At 41.9% G+C, this 24,689-nt stretch overlaps 1 protein-coding gene across 7 annotated transcripts in view; it reads right to left on the bottom strand.

Moving 5' to 3' along the window:
* Window positions 1-2,481: 2,481 nt before the first annotated feature.
* The window catches only part of CHRM3 (cholinergic receptor muscarinic 3), a 567,870-nt gene continuing 545,662 nt past the window's right edge, over window positions 2,482-24,689 (bottom strand). For all 7 annotated transcript variants that reach the window (XM_070781879.1, XM_070781883.1, XM_070781884.1 and 4 more), the window contains one exon: window positions 2,482-6,517. In XM_070781879.1, the coding sequence (XP_070637980.1) occupies window positions 4,726-6,517 (1,792 nt within the window). In that variant the 3' untranslated portion in view covers window positions 2,482-4,725. The remainder of the gene's footprint in view (window positions 6,518-24,689) is intronic.

Raw genomic sequence — 24,689 nt, 5'->3', positions numbered from 1 at the left:
CACTTCCATATGTTCAAGTGCACTGTCCATCTCTGTGTGATGCAGTACATGTAATGTGTGTCCAATTAACCATAAGACTAACACTTGCCTACTTTGAAATGCAGTGGCGAAATATTATGCATTTACAAACTTACGTTGAATATAGTTATTTTATGAACTTGTTTTTCTTTATCTATTTTTATAATCTCAACATGAGCCTCGTTTCTCAGATAGAAAAAGGAAATGTAATTCCCGGTTCTAAAGAGCTCTCAGCTACTATGCTGAAACCAGTCTCTTGGGTCTGGAATACAAGGCATGAATCCTGGTAGAGACTGAGTTCCTACAATATAGAGTCATAAAAACACAAGGAAAGTCAGCCTAACCTAGGACTGTAAAGGGAAACAGAAAATACTCTTTTAGAGGAGGTGGTATTAATACAAGTAGAGATGTCAGATTGAAGAAACGATCACTGTTTTGGGTATTTTGTTCTACAGTTTCAGTCCATTTTGAGAAATGCCACCAACAAAGCAAAACAAACACCAGCTACCCAGCAACTCTGCTTTTAAGGTTGTCAGGCCTTAGGTGAGCATCCTGGACTGAGGTATTTGCAACAGAATTCTAGGTTTATCCACAAATCGGAGAGTTCCTTAGAGTTTGCTGTATTGAAATATAAGGAAATAACTCTAATGGATATATAAAATCAGAATGCTTCAAGTGTTCATCAGACAAATAATTTACATTCATCATGGTAGTTATTTACCTAATGCCCTGCCTCAATTTAACATGTGTGATACAAGAAGGCAAATTAAGATGCTTTTATGTTGCTAATGAGTAGGAGCAGATGGAGATGACCCAGTGAGTTTAAGGGTAAGTGACAAGCATGGCAGAGGACACGTAATTACTTGTTGACAGAACTGGGCTAAGAGTTCAGGGTTCCTCATGCTAAGTTCAGAGCTTCTTTGAGGACCTTCACTTGTCCTCTGAAGCTGCTGTGATGAACTGTCCAGTTTATTAACTATATGTCCCCGTCTGGGAATCTTCTCTACTCGGATAAGTCTTGGGGCACCCAGAATGATCCCCAGGTTCTGCCTCTGCTCACATCGTCTCCAGCAGGCTTCTCCACTGTGCCTGAGCCTTGGTGTCCTTTCCCTTCCTAAGATAGATCCGAGGCAGCTAACTCTGCACCAGAGCTGTGCACCCCCTTCTCACAAGTGATGCACAAAGGGCTCTCACCCCATCCCAGAGCAAGGAACTTGCCTATCTGTACACAGAGGGGGTTGACAAAAAAAGCTGCCATGCCTTCTAGATCTTTAGCTCCTGCAACTTCTAAAGCTTATGCTTTCTTATCTTTTTTTTTTTTCTACCAGAATCTAGAACTATTATATGTGAAAAAGTGAATAGAAATGGAACTTATTTGGAGATTCAAGGCTAGATTTGAAGTCAAAGATGATTCAGGATAATACAGAGCACTAGAGAAAGGCCACAGGTAGGTGATGGATAAAAGACAGCAGTGAAAGTGAAAAGTGAAAGTGTTAGTCACTCATTTGTATCTGACTCTTTGCGACCCCATAAACTGTAGCCTACTAGACTCCCCTGTCCATGGAATTTTCCAGACAAGAATACTGGAGTGGGTTGCTATTCCCTTCTCCAGGGGATCTGCCTGACCCAGGGATTGAACACAGTTCTCCTGCATTGTAGGCAGATTCTTTACCATCTGAGCCACCAGGGAAAAGGGCAGAATCAGGGGAATACAGGATCATAGAGCTCACTTCTCGTATCTAACTGGTAGACCCTGGAGAATAGAGAATGGAAGAACATGTGTGCGTATGTTGGGGGTGGGGGTAGATTCCTCACATGTAGTTTATTTAGGATTTATTCTTTTACTCTCTCAGTTTTACATAATCATGAAAACTCTGCAAACCTCATTCTTATGGAATGAAGCAATTTGATTCCCATTTTGGGGATGATCATATGTAAATGTTGAATACCTTTGCTGGTGACAGTCCTTTGAGAAATGCATGGTCCAGTTCTAAACATTTCACTACATCTTTGATTATACTTCTAAATTCTTTGTGTTCAAAATAATTTTTCTTATTTTCCTTTTCTGATAATGATCTAAGAGTTGGACATACATTTCCGTAAACAGAGTCAGTGGGACATACATTTCTAAAAACAGAGTCAGTCAGTATGTAAAAGCAGTTTTCACCCACAGGAGATTTAAAAATAATTCTATAATTAAACCAGTAACACAAAAAAGAGAGCTGATGTCTTAGATGTCTTTCATTTCTTCCATTATCAGCATCATAAAGGGACAAGATTCAGGAGATAATCATGTTTGAGTAGACCTGTTATTAAACTTCACAGTTCCACTAAAGCTTAGGGATTCTCCGTGTGTTAATTTTAATTATATCTTTTAAAAATACAGGTATTGGCCTTTCAAGAGGGAGGCAAGATAGGAGTTTCAAAGAGAATGGGAATTACTGATGTACAGGGAGACTTGAATCAGCATTCACAAATTTATTAGTGCCAGGCCAACGTGAGTAATAAAATATAGATGCACTTGTTCACTAGACATTTCACAGGTTGATAACATAACATTCTGTAGTCTGCTACACACGTTAGAAAATAGTCTCTGTTTTTTCTTACTCTTTGGTCAAACATGGGCCAAAAAACCCCACTCTTTCAATTACGCAGATTTGCTTCTTTCCCCTTGTCATGTGATTTCAAACACACTGGTGGAGGGTTGCTTTGATCAGTTCCCATCAGGTTTAACTAGAACAGTATTAGACCGTTACAATAAAGTTGCGGTTGACTTTTTACTACCTAGACAGAGTTAGGTACCTCCTGACACCAACAGGATGACTTTTTCCTCTTCTTAGCAACAAGAAAGCACAATATACCCTACTCATTGCTCAAGTGGACCTTAACAATCACTTTCAAGGGACACACCATTACTGAAGACTGAAGAGTAATATTTATCAACATTAAATAGACACTTGGTGAAATATGCATAAATATGTCTTCTTATAAACATAACACGAAATTAAATAGTTCAGGAACACAGACACCACTGAGTACAGTCCCACTGTTGTCAAAATCTGCTGTAAACACCAGCTCACACTGAAAACAGAAGCAGCTTCTAACCTGGCTCCGGGTTCACGACACAGAGACCCTGTACAGACAGAAGATTTCTCCTCAGCCCCCCGCCTCCCACCCCTCCCACTCCCCACGCAGCCCCCACAAAAGGAGAAAAGGAACCTCAACAACTATAGCAGCAACACAGATGACAGCCACAGCAGCGCCCCTCCCCCCCAAAAAAGAACAGTTAGCATTTGGGTCAATTCAGAAGAGAACACAAAAATCACTTTTTAGAAATGTACTAAAGAAATCAATTTGCAGCAATACTTTTCAGAGTGTAATACTTTCTTCAGAGGATTTGGGACTTGCCAACCCCCACCTATTCTGGGTGAAGGTCACACAATGAACACCAGAAAGCATTGGTCACAGCAAAGTGACAAGAGGTTTAAGCCCTTTCGCATTTAAAGATGCTGAGTAGCAAAAAATCAAATCCTGTGTTCCTCTCTGGCCCTCACGAGGTCTCTTCTGCTTTGCCCCAGATAATGTTGTGCATGAAATTCAAATGTGGCACTATTATTAAATTTCAAGCAGGTAAGATAGCAAAGGCTTTGGTTGGAAACATTCAGATTTGGACCATTAAATTCAAAGCCACGGATGTGACTCATTGTTTGGGCACAGAGGGGGCCCCCATTTGATTTAGCTTTGTTGAGGGTGTCAACAAAGGTGAAAACTTACTCAGAATCTGGTCAGACCATGGTGCTCATCTGACTCGCTAGGCTGACTGTCCTACACAGATCAGCCCAGAGAGCCTGGCTGCTGTCTGCTGCCTGTTCTCCAGGAAAACAGCCCTGATTTCCAAAACACTACTGGGTTTATTTCACTTTGACATTGTGTTAGGATCCTAGAGAAACTTTAGTCACCAAAGTACTGAAAGCATCTATTGCCGGAGTAATTTGCCAGTTCATTAATTCCCATTATATTATATACACTACGTGTGTGTGCGTGGAATTCACACACATACACACACACACACACACATATATATATATACACATATATACTTATATATCTTTTATTTGTACGAAACTTGAACTGCACAAAACAGTACTTTGCAAGAATCAAGTCCACAAAGAGAGCTTAATGACACACCGATGAGAAGACAGGGAGCTCTACTGGGACGAGGAGGTGCTGTTTTGCAACGTATGAAAGATTTTCAGAACCATGGCTTCACTAGCCTGACATGTTCCATGTGGGATCCGATGGACACTTTGGGGATCCTTGGAGAACATGTGACAACTGGGCCAGTTAGTTATGCTCACCGGGATTCCAGAGCTAACGGGAATTAAAAGACCCAGGCAGACCAATCTGGGTGTGTAATTGCTATGAAAAAATTATTTCCTTCTCTTTAAGAAAAAAACAAAGTCTATTTCAGAATAAATTCCTTCATATTCAGTAATAAGCTTACTTATTTTTGGCTGAACAGGTATTTGACTTTTGATATTAAAATGGGTTTATTTAATGGACCGGGAAACAGGCAGCTTCTTTCACGTCTGGGTGATAAAAACATGTTTATCAGTGCCAGAGACGACCCCCACCCTCGCCTTACTCCCTCCTAAGGTTTGTGGGTTGATGTGTGCGTATGGTGACGGCTATTGAACGCACCCCATTCTATAAGGCCTGCTCAGGCACCCGCTTGTGGAAAATGACCGACTGTCTCTGCTGGTACTGCTGCTTGCGTCTCTTCCTCTTGTCACACTGACACAACAGCAGCATCTTGAAAGTGTTTCTGAATGTTTTGTTGCACAGGGCATAGCACACGGGGTTCACGGTGCTGTTGATGTAGCACAGCCAGTAGCCCAGATTCCAATAGGTTTTGGGGATGCAGCTGTCACAAAAGGTGTTCACTAGAACCATGATATTGTAGGGGGTCCAGGTGATGATGAAGGCAAGCAGGATGGCGCTGAGGGTCTGGGCCGCTTTCTTTTCCTTGATGAGGGACATCCGTTTCCGCTTAGTGATCTGGCTTCTGGTCTTCAGAGCAAACCTCTTGGCCAGTGTAGCTTCCTTAAAGGATAGAGGTAGAGTGGCCGTGGTCTTCCCCACCGAGGAGTTGACATCAGAGGCCTTGGCTGTGTCCACGGCAGACTCTAACTGGATGGGAAGCTTGGAGAAGCTTTTCTGAAAGCTGCCTCCATCGTCCATGCTCTGCTGGGTCTGAAGTTTGCTGGGTTTCCTCTCCAAGCCCACTGAACCCAGCTCCTCCTCCGGCACCTGCAGGTTGTCTGATGAAGGTAGTTTGGTGGAGTTGAGGATGGTGCTGTGACCTGGGAGCTTGAGCACGATGGAGTAGATGGCTCTGGTCTCTGAGCCAATGTCCTCCTCGTCGGAGGAGGCGGAGTTCTCCAGGGAGGCAGCGGCATCATTGTTATTCCAGCTGTCACTGCTGCTGTGGTCTTGGTCCATCTGCTCAGCGCTTGGCTTCCAACTCTTGGTCGTGAACCAGAAATGGCAGCGTCCGTACTTCCTCCTGGCTGAGCGTTTCATGCTCTGCTGCTGGAGCTCATAGCTGCTGCAGCTTCGAGAACTGCCCGTGGGGTGGACAAAGTTCTCCGCTTCGGCCTCTGTTCCAGAGGCTTGCAGCCCAGCAAGTTCTTTGGTACGTTTTTCAGTTTCCTTATAGATCCTCCAGTATAAAATAGTCATGATGGTGACAGGCATATAAAAGGCAGCAATGGCCGTTCCGAAGGTTATGGTGGGCTCGCTGAGGAACTGGATGAAGCACTCCCCTGGAGGCACAGTTCTCTTCCCAACAAAGTACTGCCAGAACAAGATGGCAGGAGCCCAAAGGATGAAGGAGATGACCCAAGCCAAACCTATCATCACACCAGCTCGCTTTGTTGTTCGTTTGGCTCTGTACGTGAGCGGCCTCGTGATGGAAAAGTATCTGTCGAAGCTGATGACCAGAAGGTTCATGACGGAGGCATTGCTAGCCACGTAGTCAATGGATAGCCAGAGGTCACAGGCCAGGTTCCCCAACGCCCATCGGTTCATGATGATGTAGGTAGTAAACAGATTCATCGAAATGACCCCAATAATCAGGTCAGCACAGGCCAGACTTAAGAGGAAGTAGTTGTTGACTGTCTTCAGCTGCTTGTTGACCTTGAATGCCACTATCACCAGGATGTTGCCAATGATGGTCACCAAGGCCAGGACGCCTGTTAAGAATGCAATGAAGACCACCTGCCAGATGGTATGACCTCCTAGAGGGTCACTGGTGGTGCCATTTGGAGAGGAGAGATTCCCAGCTGCCCGAGAAATGTTGTAGCTGCCAAAATGAGTAACTGTTCCTGGGGGCAGCCCTGTATCCGAAGGGCCGTGAATCCAGGAAGAGCTGATGTTCGGAAACAAGGGTGAGGTTGTATTGTTATTGTGCAAGGTCATGGTGACTCTCTGACATAGTCTGGGGAGAAAAGAGAAAAGATGGAGTCAGGACCGTTACTGCCCTCACTGGATTTGCTTTCTGCATTGCACCCTCTAAAAGACACGGAAGACCTATCACTGGATGATATGCGTGCCCCCAAGGACTGTAGCCCGCCAGGCTCCTCTGTCCATGAGATTCTCCAGGCAAGAATACTGGAGTGGGTTGCCATTTCCTTCTCTAGGGGATCTTCTCGACCCAGGGATGAAACCTGGGTCTCCTACACTGCAGGCGGAGTCTATATTCTGAGCCACCAAGGGAGCCCTATTAATATGAACCTGAGACGGACCTGCACATCAGGTTCATTCTCTCATTTTAAAGATCATGAGTTGTCAACTTTATTTCGATAAAAGTAAACAAATTAAATCAAGGTGAGGAGCACAGGGCAGGCACAGATCGATTTGTTCGAGGTAGCACAATTAGCTGGTGGCATGCACTGAGCTTTGTGTTTTTTTTCTCCACATTTTCCACATTTCTACAGACCACAAATACTTCCACACAATGGCGCTATCAAAAAACTCTTCCTTCCTTCTCATATTTTGAAAAGTAGGGGAAATATTATAGATGCAATTATGATATTCAGCACTGCTTTATTCTCATGCTACATGAGAAGTTGATCTTACTCATTTGCATTTTATCCACCTGGGCATTTACCTATCCCAGGCTTTAGACACTGCACCTCTAAGGGAATTCCAGCCATGTAAGCCTCAGTGGAATAAGCAACAACCAGCAAGGGGGGAAGTAAGCATATAATCACATCACTTTATAGTTTCTCTTTGACACACAGTAAGAAAAAGGAATGTACTGGTTCTTTGTAACAGTTGGGAACAGTATACAAGGCAGCTATCTTTTGCTTGATAATATGCAGAACCCTGACGAGACTGTTCTGAACTGAACAGTCTGAACCGAACCAGTTCTGAATATTTCTAGTAGTTAGATACGTTATCTCTAGTTATGAAAAAGCATTTAGTACCATATGCAATAAATAGTTGCAAAACTAAAATTAGTTCTTTGAAAAACAATTTTTTTTTAAAATTTGGCAGCACTGGGTCTTAGTTTCAGCAAATGTGATCTTTTTCAGCTGTGGCATGCAGAATCTTTTTTAAAGTTGTGACTTGTGGGATCTAGTTCCCTGATCAGGGATCCAACCTGGAGCCCTGGCATTGCAAGCAGAGTCTTAACCACTGGACCACACAGGAAGTCCCAGTTCTTTTTTATTTTTTAATTTTATATTATAGTTGATTTACAATGTTGTGTTACTTTCTGGTGTATAGCAAAGTGATTCAGTTATGCATACACATATATTCATTCTTTTTCAGATTCTTTTCACATAGAGATTATTATAGAATATGACTAGAGTTCCTTGTTTAATATACAATAGGTCCTTGTTGATTGTTCATTTTATATATAGTAGTACATATATTGGAGAAGGTGATGGCAACCCACTCCAATACTCTTGCCTGGAAAATCCCATGGATGGAGGAGCCTGTGGGCTGCAGTCCATGGGATCGTGAAGAGTCGGAAATGACTGAGCAGCTTCACTTTCACTTTTCACTTTCATGCATTGGAGAAGGAAATGGCAACCCACTCCAGTGTTCTTGCCTGGAGAATCCCAAGGACGGGGGAACCTGGTGGGCTGCCGTCTATGGGGTCGCACAGAGTCGGACACGACTGAAGCGACTTAGCAGCAGCAGCAGCAGTACATATATGTTAATCTCAAACTCCTAATTTATCCCTCCCCCACCCACATTTCCACTTTGGAAACCATAAATTTGTTTTCAAAATCTGTAAGTCTGTTTCTGTTTTGTAAATACATTTATTTGTATCACTTTTTTTTTTTTTTGCAATTGGTTCTGTCAATCAGTTGTTACCAAAATAAATAAATGACCAAGAATGGTTATAACGAATACATCTCTAGTAAGACCCTCTGTACTGTTAGGGAGAGCCTTAGGTTGAGACCTGCTTCAACCTCTTAGAACCCCCAGGCTTGTACTTTCACATCACAGCTGACTCTGGGATTCTCATACCACCAATCTTTGTGGACTTTATTCAGTGAATCATTCCTCAGTGAGTGTCATACCACAGATACAACATATGAGAATCACAACAAGAATCTATTGAGACCGTGGTCTACCATGTTGCGGCTCTTGGTTAAAAGTGTTCACTGTAAATGTTTACAGTACAAATATGTTGACACGTGCACATGGTAAGAGTCCAAATTAAGCCTTTAGATACTGCAGGTAGGGGCAGCTCTCAAAGGAGTGCAGTGAGGTTCATAGCATGCCTTATGGAAACAGCTTAAGGAGTAGCAGGAAGATTCTGGAGTCCCAAAGGCATAGATTCAAAGCTTAGTTCAAAAACTTCCTGAGGGTGAAATCTTGGGTATTATTTAACCTCTTTGAGTCCCAGTTTCCTCACTGAGAAATAAGAATGAAACATTTTGTATAATGGAATAAATTCAACCTAGAATCCAATGGTAACTGGTCAGGAAAGTTTCTCTCTCATCAAAGTTCACTTAAAAGTCTACATTCAGAAAACTAAGATCATGGCATCCAGTCCCATCACTTCATGGCAAATAGATGGGGAAACAGTGGAAACAGTGATAGACTTTATTTTTCTGGGCTCCAAAATCACTGCAGATGGTGACTGCAGCCATGAAATTAAAAGATGCTTGCTCTGTTATGACCAACCTAGACAGCTTATTAAAAAGCAGAGACATTACTTTGGCAATAAAGGTCTGTCTAGTCAAAGCTATGGTTTTTCCAGTAGTGATTGTATGGATGTGAGAGTTGGACTATAAAGAAAGCTGAACGCCAAAGAATTGATGCTTTTGAACTATGGTGTTGGAGAAGACTCTTGAGAGTCCCTTGGACTGGAAGGAGATCAAACCAGTCCATCCTAAAGGAAATCAGTCTTGAATATTCATCGGAAGGACTGATGCTAAAGCTGAAACTCCAATACTTTGGCCACCTAATGCGAAGAACTGACTCATTGGAAAAGACACTGATGCTGGGAAAGGTTAAAGGCAAGAGGAGAAGGGGACAACAGAGGATGAGATGGTTGGATGGTATCACTGACTCAATGGACATGAGTTTGAGTGAACTCTGAGAGTTGGTGATGGGCAGGGAGGCCTGGTGTGCTGCAGTCCATGGGGTCACAAAGAGTTGAACACAACTGAGCGACTGAACTGAACTGAACTGAAAGTACTTAGACCAGAGCTTGCTTATAATACATGCTGCATTAGTGCAGTATCTGCCATTTTATTTTCATTTTATTCTTTACTGAACAGTGAATTTACTTTGCTTTGGTGGTCAAAGAGCTCAACTTGATGCAATAATAAATGATAGAAGGAAATACTTATTACATAATACTTCCTACATGGTACACATTTTGCAAATTGTCATAAGCACTATCTTATTTAATTTTTAAAATAATATCATTTTTAACAGGAATTTGAGACCCAGATGGTTAAGTAATTTGTCTAAGAATCAAGCTAACGAGTAAAGGTAAAGGGACAGAGATTCATCCCCAGGTAATCCAAGCCTATTGCCTCTTTGTTTAACTGTGGTATTCCTCTGCCTCACCATCAGGTCATCCACACAACTGTGCTGGGCTTAGGTACTCAGTCGTGTCTGACTCTTTGTGACCCCATGGGCTGTAGCCCCCCAGGCTCCTAACTTGTCCCTCCTAACTGGGTACAATTCATTATATACCTCTTTAAAGTCTAATTGAAGAATATTTAAAGTGACTACATGTGGTATATATGTATCGTGTATACGCATATGTGATTGGACATATGTAAGCACACACACCTTTGCATTCATAAATACATTTAGATACATTCACTTCAGCACCATTTGCAATAGTAGAATATTGTAACTAGTCTAAATATAATGTATTATTATATTACAGAGAAAGTGAAAGTGAAGTTGCTCAGTCATGTCCGACTCTTTGCTACCCCATGAACTGTAGTCTACCAGGGCATTCTATCCTTGGGATTTTCCAGGCAAGAATACTGGAGTGGGTTGCCTAGTTTAAAAACTGTATAATCCATCACTATTTCCCCATAGATGAAATCTACATTGCACTAATTTCCAATGACAGGTAATTGCTGCGTTTTTTTTTCTTTATTTCCTTTTACTTTTCTGGGTTTTATTAGGTGCTGTCAGCTCATCTATATCTCCCAGCTCCCTCTCAAAGGGATGTCCGTATTTAGGAAGGGCTACATGTTGTTTGGGGTACTCAACAGCATTTACGATTTCTTCCAAGGTACATAGGGATTCCCTGGTAGCTCAGCTGGTAAAGAATCCGCCTGAAATGCGGGAGACCTGGGTTCGATCCCTGGGTTGGGAAGATCCCCTGGAGAAGGGAACAGCTACCCACTCCAGTATTCTGGCCTGGAGAATTCCATGGACTGTATAGTCCATGGGGTCACAAAGAGTCAGACACGACTGAGCGACTTCTGCTTTCACTTTCCAAGGTACATATACGGAAAGTCAATATGCTCTCCCTTCTCCATGCAGATCCCAGTTTGGCATAGTTCTAAAGGTGTTTGCCTTGGTACCTCCTCCACCGCACCTACAGCTACATATATGAGATCAGCCTTGTCTTTAGTGAGACACCTTTGCTCAATGACCTGCCTCGGAAATTAATGACCACTCTTCTATTAGGGGGCTGAGGATGCCTCTCCAAAGTGCTCCACTACGTTTGTTCAGATAAGGATTATTTTCATTCTATCACTCTTACACATTTCTCTTTTTCAGACACCATACCTTGCTCATTTTTTATATACAGACAACCCCCAGATATTTGACTTTATAATGGTATAAAAGTGATATGCATTCCAGCAGAAATCATACTTTGAATTTTGATGTCTCCTCCAGGTAAGTGATATGAGTTATGGGATTTTCTCATGATGCTAGGCAGTGGTGGAGAGCCACAGGTCTGTCAGCCGCATGATCAAGAGGGTAAACAACGGACACACTAACAACCATTCTATACCCAGGCAACCATTCTGGTTTTCACTTTCAGTACAGTATTCAGCAAGTAATATGAACCATTCAACTTCATTATAAAATAAACTTTGCATGAGATGCTTTTGTCCAACTATAGGCTCATGTGAGTGAGTGTCCTAAGTAGGTTAGGCTGCTGCTGCTGCTGCTAAGTCGCTTCAGTCGTGTCTGACTCTGTGCGACCCAATGGATGGCAGCCCACCAGGCTCCCTCATCCCTGGGATTCTCCAGGCAAGAACACTGGAGTGGGTTGCCATTTCCTTCTCCAATGCATGAAAGTGAAAAGTGAAAGTGAAGTCGCTCAGTTGTGTCCGACTCTTAGTGACCCCATGGACTGCAGCCTACCAGGCTCCTCTGTCCATGGGATTCTCCAGGCAAGAGTACTGGAGTGGGGTGCCATTGCCTTCTCTGAGGTTAGGCTAAGGTATATGTTAGGTAGGTTATGTGTATTACATGCATTTTCAACTTAACAACATTTTCAACTTACAATGGGTTCATCAGGAGTATCCCTATCATAAGTTGACGAAGATCTGTGCTCTCTGAACAGCTTTTATATTCCCACCACCTTTCACTCCACAGCTTCCTGGACACAGCAGCTAAGCCCCCTTGTCAGGGCTTCCCTGGTGGCTCAGTGGTTAAGAATCCGCCTGCCAATGCAGGAGATACGGCTTCGATCCCTGGTCTGGGAAGATCCCACATGCACAGAGCAACTAAGCCTGGGCACCACAATTACTGAGCCTGTTCTCTAGAGCCCGGGAGCTGCGACTACTGAGGCCACATGCTACAGCTACTGAAGCCCTCACTCCACAGCGAGAAACCGCTGCAATGAGAAGCCTGTGTGCCACAATGAAGAGTTTCAGCCCCTGCTAGCCACAACTAGAGAAAAGCCAGTGCAGCAACAGAGACCCCACTCAGCCAAAAATACGTGAGTAAATAAATAAATCAGTTGTGTTCAGCTGATTTTACATTCCTTGCTTCATCTTACTCCCACCTCACTCCAGTCACTGATGTGCTCTGAATCTCATGTAACTTTCTTCAGCACCTTTTAAAGTGCCTTAAATACTAAGTTTCCACTCCCATGTCATATGGAATTGATCACATCCTGCAGAACTATTTTCATCACTTATGCCATGCTGATATTATTATAAATAAATACCGTGGCTAATAATCCCAGTGCTTTATATAAAAAGATAATATATCAGTCTTCTTTCTTTTTCTTTTTTTGCTTTTTATCAAGACCATGCAATGGATGTCTATTATTTGTCTTTCCTTCAGTCCTTCTTTAGGAAGTGGCCTGTCATCTACAGAACATATTTCTGGATGGGCATCAATCACATGGTTCTGATTCCATAACCTTAGTTATGGGCCTGAAGAACATGCAAACAGGAGCAGTAAGAATAAATTTGGGGAGTTGATAGGGATGCTGGCAAGAAAGAGGGTAATTCTCTGTTCCTTGGGATTCCTGGGTGCTGCTGACTATTTATACCCACATGGAAAATTGGTGAAGCACCTAAGCACAGAGGAAAGATATGTGGGAAGGAGAGAGACGGGAAGGAACGTGAGGGAGCAGAGATGGTCTGATCATGATGACCTTCCAAACCTGGAGCAAGCCATTCCTGAAGTCAACCCCACCACTTTGAATTTGGCAGTGATATAAGCTAACCACTTCCTTTGCTGTCTGGTCTGCCTGAGAAAGGCTATTGTTAGCTGCCCCTGAAAGGGTCCTTATTAACATAACAGCCATGTGCAGCATCGACACTTTTCACTGGACCACCACTAGCTTTAGGTCATTAAGATCAGCGCTACTGAATTCAATAAGTCAAGACTCTGCCTTCCATGGACTCACACCTGAGATGAGAACCAGGACATGGATAAAATCATTTTCAAAAGCTCATAATTTTTAGGCAATGTCAAATTGCTCCCTGGAAGTAACACATTATGTTTACATTCAATATCAACTCATTTTACTCATCTGATATAATGGTAAAGAATATAAGTAGGAATTTTGGAAATCAGCCAGAGACCAATTCTCTCTTTCATTTCATTTCTGTGAATTGTCAGGAGCACCACAAGCTATATACTATTCCAGTCCAATTATGCTTTGTTGGAATACGGAATAAAAAAGAAACAAGAATTGAGGAAAGACACCTACAGTTTGGACCAGCTATCTATAATGTGTTCGTTAAATACCTGCCTTCGTGCCTACATTAGGGGCTTTTTGACTCATCATTAGAAAGCCTGTGAATCATGAACTGTTAAGTGATCTTTGATCTGAATTCTTTGGCATACTTACCAGTGGTAATTGTTCTTTTTATAATTCAACATTAATTCAATATCTAATATCACTTAAAATTTCAGATACCTCGTGTACTAGAACTATGCCTGAAAAAACAACGTGCATACCTTAATTGAAAAATAATGCTATTGGAAAAATGACTCAGATAGACTTACTGATGCATGGTTGCTACAAACTTTCAATTTATAAAAAAATTAAATATCTATGAAGAGGAGTAAAGCTAAGTGCAATAAAACAAGATACACACCTCTTCCGGCCTAAATGGAGACTAATGTAGCCAGAAAAGCTCAGAAAGCTCAGAAATAAATCCATGTATATATGGTCATTTGATCTTTAAATACTCTTAGTAAAGACAGAGCTTTAGAGATAAGGTCTACTGAGCTGCAGACACATCGATCTTTGAGCATTAAGGGACGGTATAGTGGCCTAAACATTAGGCAAATGAGAAAGATCTTCTCCCAACCTTCACTCAGGTCCCTGTACCTGAGACATTTTCCATGATCTCTCTGGATTCCGTGTCACCGTTCCAGATTCATCTACTAAAAGGGATCCTTCTGCTCTGGGAGGATGTCTTACTGGTGTACGGTTTGACATCAGAAAAACCTGATCAAAAGTTCATAAGGAGTATAATAAAAATATTAATAAAAGTCCTTATTTGATATGACAGTCACTTCCCTTTCTTCCTGTATAGCTATCATTTTATAAGTAACATGTGACTTTCTAAGAATCAGGGTTCTAGGTGAGACTCAAATGAAACAATGATAAACCTGGACTTAACGTCTTCGGTTTAAGGTGCTTTTTCTGAAAAGAGATGATCACTTCTATGCTCCACACTCTCTTCCTCATCCTGACTCAACAGCTTATATGCTGTATAGGTAGTAAATTTTGAGTCAAGAGAGTTCAGAGCTGACTCTCACTGAAGTGACTTATGTCAGAGAGGAGGCGAGCTAAGGGAACTTTGCTTTTGAATGCTCAAGAATAAACAGATGTTGGGACCAGAGATGCCTGTAAGCCTGCTGCTTTAATACTTTATAAGTGGTCCCAGGCAGGAATTCTAGGAGCGCAGCCTGCATAAGGGCAAAGAGGTTCATCCAGTAGGAGCGGAAGTGGGCAGGGGGCAGGCTCTAGGTCCCCTCTGGGATCTATAGCAGGTTCCTGCCCTGTTCAGGTGGGAGCTGGTAACTGGGGTCCTGGGACATTTAGAGCTTTGCTATTGAAGTGGTCCAGGGCCCAGACCCCAGGCAAAGGAGTGCAAAACAACATAATCTGCCCGTGGGTGAGATCAGCACCATCGAGAGCCCTCCTGGATTCTGGGTGGAGGACAGTTGTTTCATATGGGTTAGTTACAACTGTCCATACAGGATGGTTCTTGATTTCATCTCTCAGTGTATATTTTCCTAGATCGTTTTCACTACATTCTATCTAGGAGCACAAGCAGAATGGATTCACTTAGTTTTTTTAAAAGTCAGGAGTTATTAAGTGGGCCAGCATGAGAATAAACAAGAAAATAAATAGAATTGAATAGGATATACCAGAGCATGAACCACATAATGACCTAAGTATTGTTTCACAGAAGTTCTGTTTAGCATGTGCCCACACACACACACACACAAACATGTATTCAATACACAGTCATGATGTGAAATGTGTTATATTTGAAAACCACTGCAGTGGATAATTTGACATCTTTTATTTAAATTTAAAATAAGACTGAAAGAGAAAACATCAAAGAACAATTTGAGAGTACTAAGTTTAGGGGAAAGTGAAGAACAATTGTAAGAAATTTCCTCCCTTCCCCCTAGTTGTGGAATAAAAAATATTCGGGGTTAAACATCTGTAAAATATACAGATGACTTTTAAAAATTAAAACAAAAACACATGTTTAAATATCTGATATGAAAACACATGTGAAAGTTCTTAGAGAATCCTAAAAGGCCAATATAAATCTGAAGACTTTTTAAATAATGGATTCCAAGGAGACGAACTTTATTTTCTCCAACCATTCTGGCAGCTCATTCTGAAAAAAAGACTGAGGCTTCTCAATTTTTAAACCTCCTGAACTCAGAAAAAAATGTGTAACTTAATTTTTAATATAAGTCTGAATGAGTTCGACTATTATTATTGTTTTAATCATGAACGGAGGAAACCAAAAATATCTTTGCAATTCACAAACATGCTTTTCTTTAAGACCAAATATTTAGTGCTTCTTCCATATTTGGAATCCAGTACACATCATGTTGCAGGGATTGTTTTGAGTGTCTCTTGGACTGCTTTCTTTGCTAAGAGTGTGTCTCTGTTTTCTGTCACAATTACCACAGTATTCAACAACTGAAATGACTTTCCCAAAGCGAACTTGGTCGCACACAGGAAATGCCATCGCTGACCACTAGGTGGCAGAGCTGACTCGGAGAACAACCACTCCTGCAGGCGCCAAAGCGCCGCCTGTTTCCCCAGGCTGGTGACAGGGAAACTTCAGCTTAGTTCAGTCACGCAGTCCGTGGAGGATATCAAACAGGATCAACACACGCTCGGCAATCAAACATGTCTTTAAAGGGCATCCAACCTTTTCAGACGCGCACAGTCAGAATCAAACTCTGTGAACTTAGCTCGTGTGATTCATTTCAAGCCGCAGGGAGGACAGATGAGCCCTAATATGGTGCAGTCGCTCCTGGTGCAAACAGAACATCTCAGAAGCCAAAACTGGAACAGAATTTCATTTTAAAAGGACAAAGCTTGTTTTCAAAAAGTGGATGCATCGTGCTGCTTCCCTTGGTTGCCGCCTTTCATAGGTTTTATTCAATTCGACAACAAAAATGAAGGATGCTTGGAAAAGTTCTTGCATCAGCACTGCCTAGGCATAGCAATTGCTACTAAAATAACATGATTTTACCTCAAAAACAAAAGCTTAAGCAGGACTAGTGGTCGTCTGCCTCAGTACGCCCAAGCCTAAAATCTCTGTTGTTAGAACTTCTAGAGATATGACAAAAAATGAGAAAACATAGGTGAAGACGTTCTTCCTAAATATCTGTAAGCCCACTTTGCCCACTGGAGTCCACACACTCCTCATGTGGTCCTTTTCTGAGGGAAAAACAGGGACAATGTACAGCTGCTGGATTTGTTTCCACTGCAAACATTTATGACTGCAGATACGTTCAGTAGGGTTTCAACATTCTGCAAATTCATTGCTACTTATTTCAAAGACTGTGCTTCTATAATGCTATTAGAGCTAATATAATTGTAGAAATAATTCTGATTGGAAATCTTTTAGTGAAAACAGTCATTGGGGCTAAATATTTCTGACATTTTGGTTTACATTTGGAAAGGACACTTGGGAAGAAAGTGCTTTGGGCTTGATTTTGATGTCTAATGATTACTTTTTGGGCTTCTCTGGTGGTTCAGTTGGTAGAGAATCCACCTGCAATGTGGGAGACCTGGGTTCAGTCCCTGGGTTGGGAAGATCTCCTGGAGAAGGGAATGGCAACCCACTCCAGTATTCTTGCCTGGAGAATTCCATGGACAGAGGAACCTGGCGGGCTACAGTCCATAGGGTTGCAGAGAGTTGGACACGACTGGACAGCTAAGCACACAGTCCATGATTAAACTGGAGGAGTTATGACTTTTTTTCAAGGTCCACATTTATCAGAGTTATTTACTTTTTCATCTGAACACAGACTATACATCTGATTTCCTTTTAAACGGAAGCCTGTATGCACCACCACCCCCTCATTCATCCATGTACAGAAGACTGTTTGCAAAAACGCAGAAGTAGAGGACACGGAGAAAACAGTGTAATGAGTCCTGCAACAGAGCCTTAGGGCCAGAAACAGACTGATTCTGCCACGCAGGCAAGCTGCCTGAGCACTCTGATCCTGCTTTCTCATCTATAAAATGGGGATTATCATTCTTGAGGATTGGATAGGATAGTAGAAAGCACTCAGAATAGGCAGATGGGTCCATGAAAGTTTCTCAAAAAATGGTTAAGATGAATAATTTTCTATGACTGTTTGATTTTATAGATTGGCTTTTTTCAAGGCTCACAAGAGCTGGCATTTGTTGAGCATAAAACATTTGTTGGTTGATTTCTCAAACCAGGGTGACTCTGCCCTATTTGGCAACATCTGGGGGCATTTTTTATCACAGTTTGGGGAGAACATGTTACCAGCACAAGGTGCGTAGAGGCCAGGAGATGCTGATAAACATCCTACGATGCACTGGACAAGTCCCTACAATACAGAATCATCCAGCCCAAGAGGTCAGTAGTGCAGAAGTTGAGAAACTCTAGCATAAAGAGACAACAGAGATGTAGAAAATGTTGCAACATTCCCTTTGCCAGGAAAATCTGTAAAACGTCCTGGCACTCACACACCTGGCAAACTCTAAGTCTCTTCCGGAATCAGCTCACATTTACTTTCTCTGGAAATCACACTCTCCACCTCTCCCCACCAGGATGAATCTCATATTCATTTATGCAGCTTTTCCACTCTTATTTCAGATAGTCAGTGTGTCCGAGGGCTTACTGCAGGCCTCGCATTGGGGACAGAGTTCTTGTTGTCCAGGAACCACTAGGAGACACCATCAACTAAACAAAATCACTGCCACGCAGAGAGAAAGGCGAGGCTACTTTGTGAGTGTGAGGAATATGAACTCCAGGCTGCCACGCACTAAAAACAGAACACAGCCTTCTGAAGACATGGCACAGCCTATGCCAAGTCCACCACTCAGTGGTCCTGCATGCCCTGCACATCCTGCCATCCCAGCACACAGCGATTCGACTTGTCTCCCTCGCTACACTGGAGGTTCCATCTTCTGCTACTTGACTTTTTACTCGGACATGCAGCATAATTTCTTTCCCAGAGTAGACCGAGAACTACTGCCTCCACCCAGCGTCATCACTGAGGTTGACAACATCATTGGACAGGCGAACTAAGAACAAGAACAGAAGGGCTCAGGGGATGCGCTTGGAGAATGTGAAGGTGGTTGGAAGGAAGAGATAGACATTGTATTTGCAACAGGCTCAGGGCTCCAGATGTAGAGAGTGCTGAGAAACTACTCTGGGATTCTCAAAGTGACCTTAGATATGGAGGCATCTGGCTGGGACTGACCCCAGAAAAGAGGATTTGGTGGAATCCATCTTTGTGAACTGGGAGAAGGTGAGGCTGGGAGAGAGGACCCTCCCCTGGACCACCAGGCTACTGTCCAGAGCCATGTCAGCCTCTTCTACCTCAGAGAAAGAGAGACGGGTTCCCAAGTAACCACACCCTCTCTTTCAAGGTTCATCTGGCAGTCAGCACAGTACAAACGCAGAGTTCTCTGGAAAAACAGCATCACATAATACACAATTATTGTAATCCCTCTTTGCTGCTCCAGCATGTACTCTGGACCTCACACCCTTCACACCTGTCACATACCCTGACGGCATTAGGACTCCTGCAAGGTGATAGCCTGGGTTTGAGTCCTTGCTCACTCTTTATCAGTTGTTGTGCCTCTGGTGAGTGATAAAAGCTCTGAGATCCTCAGTCTCCACATAAGAACATTAAGAATAACAATAATAGTAAATTGCAACCCACTTTAGTATTCTTGCCTGAGAAATCCCATGGACAGAGGAGCCTGGTGGGCATTAGTCCATGGGGTCGCAAAGAATTGGGCATGGCTGAGCAGTGACTTTCAGGTAATAATAGTAACTCTGCATGGCTGTGGAGCAGATTAAGTGAGAGAACAGGTGAAGCATCTGATACAACTGCCATCACTCAACAGATATTTTGTAAGTGGGAGACCCTGCCTCTCCCACCTCATCCTCACACTCAGAACTGGGGTCCCTGGAATGTGCCAGCAAGGTGGCCTCGATGAGGTGACCACTTGGACTGGCAACCACATGTGCCATTCCTTGTTTTTAAATATTTGAAATATTACTCTGTGTATATATGTATTTTCATTTGACTATTAGGTTATAAATCTTCAGGGACAGTACCAAAGGTTTATTTTGCTTTCCTCTTTTCTTTCTTCCTTTCTTTTTTTCAAGTTTCCAAGTCTTTCTTAGAACTTCTAGTTGTGATTAAAGTAAAATGGTTTCTCAATAGATAATATGTTTAGTGGGTGGATATTTGATATGCATGGCTTTATTAATAAAATTTAATATAAAACAAATCTTATTAATATAAATATTTATATTTATTTATAAATGCTAACTTTTTCTTATAAAAGCAAATCAGGCAAGAAAAAGACATAGTGATCATGATTTCTCTCAACAACTTGAAAGCAAAAAGCCCTGAAGATCACAACAAATTCTACTGAAGAAGATGCATTGGAGGATGGGGACAAGGAGACAGAATACAAAGTGGATAAACTCTACCACTCATCAGAGTAAAAACCTAGCAAGATGGCTTTAGATACTCAGCGAAGAATGTTATGCATGGTTAAGAGATTTAAAAGCATTGTGGGAAACTAAGATAGCATTTTAGATCAACAATACTTCCCTTGTAGCTTAGTTGGTAAAGAACCTGCCTGCAATGCAGGAGACCCAGATTTGATTTCTGGGTTGGGAAGATTCCCTGGAGTAGGAAATGGCAACCCACTCCAGTACCCTTGCCTGGAGAATCCCATGAACAGAGGAGCCTGGCAGGCTACAGTCCATGGGGTCGCAAGAGTCAGACATGACTTAGCAACTAAACCACCACCCTACTTCAATTTTAAAAAAGCATTGGGGGAAGGATAGGAAACTAGGGAAATGAAAGCAAGACATCACAATTTTAATTTCTTTTGTCCTTCCAGGGATGTGCTTTCTAAGTTCTTTTTTATGACTTTGAGGAGAAGCATCATGATGACCTCAGGATGCTGCAGGTTTTGCTCTTGCTGTTTGCTTTTTGCTATTGTGATAATATCTGTCCTTCAGGGAGCCAGGTGCTTTTCTAAGTGATGTGCATGTGCTAACTCATTGAATCCTTGGCATAATCACGTGAAAATGAAAGTGTTAGTCATCAATCATGTCCGACGCTTTGCAACCCCATAGACTTTAGCCTGCCAGCTCCTCTGTCCATGGAATTCTCCAGGCAAGAATACTGGAGTCAGTAGCCATTCCCTTCTCCAGGGGATCTTCCTGACCCAGGGATCGAACTGAGTCTCCTGCACTGTGGGGAAATTCTTTACCATCTGAGCCACCAGGGAAGCCCCATAATCATGTGAGGTGGAGACTACTGGGCTTTCCACTTGAAGCTGAAGAAACTGATACAACAAGTGGTTGAAAAACCTGCCCCGGGTTCACACAGCTACTATGATGCAGGTGTGCTGGCTTCTGCCCCTAACCTCTACTCTAGTGGTGGACTCGTCATGAACAAGCAGTATTTCCACATAATACCTAAGTGTATAAAGCAGAAATTCAGTCCTCTTGCCCTTGCCTCTTTCATTCTCATGCCCTTGAGGTAACCAGCGGTAACAGTTTACTTAGTAAGTAAATATTTGTTAGATAAATGGATATGTCCTTCCCAAATGTGCTCTTTTACAAAATTACACATGTGTATTTTTAAGCACTCACTATGCACCAGGCACTGATCTCTCTGTTTACACACATTAAAACTTCATCTGCACAACAAGCCTGTGAGTTAAGTGTCTTTTACTTAATGTCCCGATGAGACAACGGAGGCACAGAACGGTTAAGCGACTGAATCAGGTCACACAGCTCCTCAGCAGCAGAGTTAAAGATGTGAAGCAAGGCAATCTGACCCCAAATTTTACTCCCAAACAATGTATATTATGTTCCCTAGCTTGCAACAAACTGAAAAACCTAATGAGGGACTGTTGCAGATTCATCTATTGGCACATCACGCTTTTTGGCTCAAATAGAATTTTCAGGGCAGGAAAGTGCATGAGATGCTGTGTCTGCTGAAGATTCTTTTAAGTGAAATAGTGTAGAGTCTTAGTGAAGCCAATACAAATCCCTAAGATACTCTAAAAAATAAAATAGTAAGTATCTGACTCATTTCCCCCTGACAAGCTCTACTGTAATTTTATAAGGCCTTAAAAGGGCAAGCCTCAGTTTACCAGTGTTTAAAAGACCTATCCATTGACTATGTAGCCCCCATCACAAAATTGTGTATAAAATCAAACAAATGAATAAATATGAAAGTACTCTGATAAAGTACATGATGGATTCAGAGCTTAAAACATTCTTAAAACACTAAACTCCGAGGGCATGTTCAGTTTCTGATTAAAATATAAAATGGAAATGAAATTATTGAAATATGATATATAAATATGAAAAAGAGACTATTTTGTTGAAAGTACTAGCTATTTCTTAAAATAAAACAATAAGAACAGAAACTGTGAGAATTGAAATAAAATAATAATAAAATGTATACTTTGGCACAGCCTGTATAATTAAATATTGGAAAACAATGATCTCTTGTTTTGAATTTCCTGAACCCAAATAGAAACTAAAGCTCACATCACTATTAATTCTGGCTCCACGGGATGAAAAACAAAGAGGCCAAGGAAGAAAGTTGAGCTAGTCCAGCAAAATGGTGTGAATCTGCAAATCCTTACTCTAAAATGCAAGAGGAACATGAATTAAAAATTAAACCCTAAAGTGTGAAATCAGTAAAATGAAAAGATTTATTCAAGCAGAAAAGAAGAAATTATACTGGAGATTATGAATAAAAACAAACAAAAAATAACTTCAGGTTGAATATTGTGGTTTTGTCCCTGGAATTTCTTTCAGAAGGAATTTGCTCTTCCTCTGAGTGATACACTGGCTGCCCGGGTCTGGTCTGAGGATCTTGACATGAGAATACCTTGCCCTGATGAGTCCAAAAGTATCATGTCTCACCACCTGCCTCTAAGCTCCCAGAGGTTAAGAAATGGGGCTCATATGCATATACAATCCAGCCAATGGATTATTTGGAGCCAGATACACCTGAAGGCAAGCTGTCCATGCACACCTAAGTTACCTGGGCAAGTGACTTCACCCTTTGAGGTGAGGCTTGTGTTTCTCTTTCCTGGGATAATATAAGAAAAGTCTTGGCTTCCCAGGTGGCACTGATGGTAGAGAACCCGCCTGCCAATGCAGGAGTCTTAAGAGATGTGGGTTTGATCCTTGGGTTGGGAAGATCCCTTAAGAAGGAAATGGCAACCTGCTTTAGTACTCTTGCCTGGAAAATTCCATAGACAGAGGAACCTGGTGGGCTACAGTCCATGGGGTTGCAAAGAGTCAGGCATGACTGAGCTCTCTCTCTCTCTCTCTCTCTCTCTCTCTCACACACACACACACACACACACATATAATTCAGTAGTTCAGATATGAAGTGTCCAACTGTAGTAAATATTATTATAAGCTCTATCTTACTGTTGATAACATGTATCAAACGGCTCATAGAATTAATATGTAACAATTGGGTGACCATAATTCACCAAAGGAATTCTTTTAGCAATTGCTAACCCCAGATTCAAATGATTTTAAGGTCTTCAAGATCTAAGTGACCTAGCATGGAGTACCACATTCATATTGGGGATTGCACTGCATATTGCAAAGAGCTACGCATACTGCTGAACTGATATATTTCAGGGTCTACAACATGGCCAGTGATGAAACCAATTCTATAATAACCAATGATACCTATCATCCATTGAGTGATTACTATGTGCCATTCCACATTTGGCATATATGTCTCCATAAATACCATATATAATGTGTCACTCCGTATATATATAATGTTGGCTGTCCACTTGTTGTTAAAGAAGGTTGCCTATGGCCTGAAATATACATGACAACCTATTCTCAAGGCTTTGATCTTTAAAGGTTTAACATTTTTACACTCATATAGAGATAAAAAGTTGCAGAACAGAAGATAATAATTGTCTTGTTGGAGGTTTATAGGAACACTGTTGCTGGACCTATAAGGACAGCTGCAGGAACCACATCTCATCCCCTTCTAGTATAAAAGAAGCCTGAGTTTTAACTTGGGGAAGATGGTTCTTTGGGACACTAGTCTACCATCTTCTCAGCCTGCTGGCTTTCCAAATAAAGTTGCGGTTCCTTGCCCCAACGACTCATCTCTCAGTTTACTGCCCTGCATGCAGGGTCCAGTATAGGCCTGGACTCAGTAACAATGCTAAGATGACCTGAGACCTCTGGGTCAGTGTCACATGCCAGGGGAAGCAACACTGAGATCATTGCATTCTTCCCCTGATTCTGGCACATTGGGAAACCTGGCTGTAGGAAGTTATTGATGAAAATTAATTGGGGAAGCTGATTAATATACTGGTTGGCTTCTTTGTGAGGGCATTGACATGTCTCAGCTTTATCCAGTTCATTTTTCATTGCCATTCTTAATGATATACAAGTGTTGGTATCACAATGCAGCTGCCTCCAGAGAAATACATCACAATGACCATCAATACAACAACAGCCACAACAAGAAACCCTTCAACTCTTATGTGTTGGTCACTCAGTTGTGTCTGACTCTTCGTGATCCCACACCAGTCTCCTCTGCCCATGGGATTTCCCAGGCAACAATACTGGAATGGATTGCCATTCCTTTCTTCAGGGATATTCCTGACCCAGGGATCAAACCCAGGTCTCCTGCATTGCAGGAGGATTCTTTACTGTCTGAGCCACCATGGGAGTCTTTTCATCTCTAAAAGCAGATTATATAAGAACACGCTTTTTATAAAACTCATATTTCAATATATCCCAACTAGAATGCAGACTTTGTAGAGACTGGAGCTTCTCTAAATGTATTATTCTCCTTTAATAAAAAGAACACAAAATGACGAATATAAAATGCCCTCACTTCCACTCCTTTCTCCCGCAGGGGTCCTGTGCAAGTGAAAGAACTTAAAAGTTTTTGCCTTATTA

This window comes from Bos indicus, chromosome 28 (genome assembly GCF_029378745.1).
Source record: "Bos indicus isolate NIAB-ARS_2022 breed Sahiwal x Tharparkar chromosome 28, NIAB-ARS_B.indTharparkar_mat_pri_1.0, whole genome shotgun sequence".
Classification (NCBI taxonomy): domain Eukaryota; kingdom Metazoa; phylum Chordata; class Mammalia; order Artiodactyla; family Bovidae; genus Bos; species Bos indicus.
The sequence above is the reverse complement of the archived record's forward strand: the minus strand, read 5'-3'. Positions and strand labels throughout refer to the sequence as shown.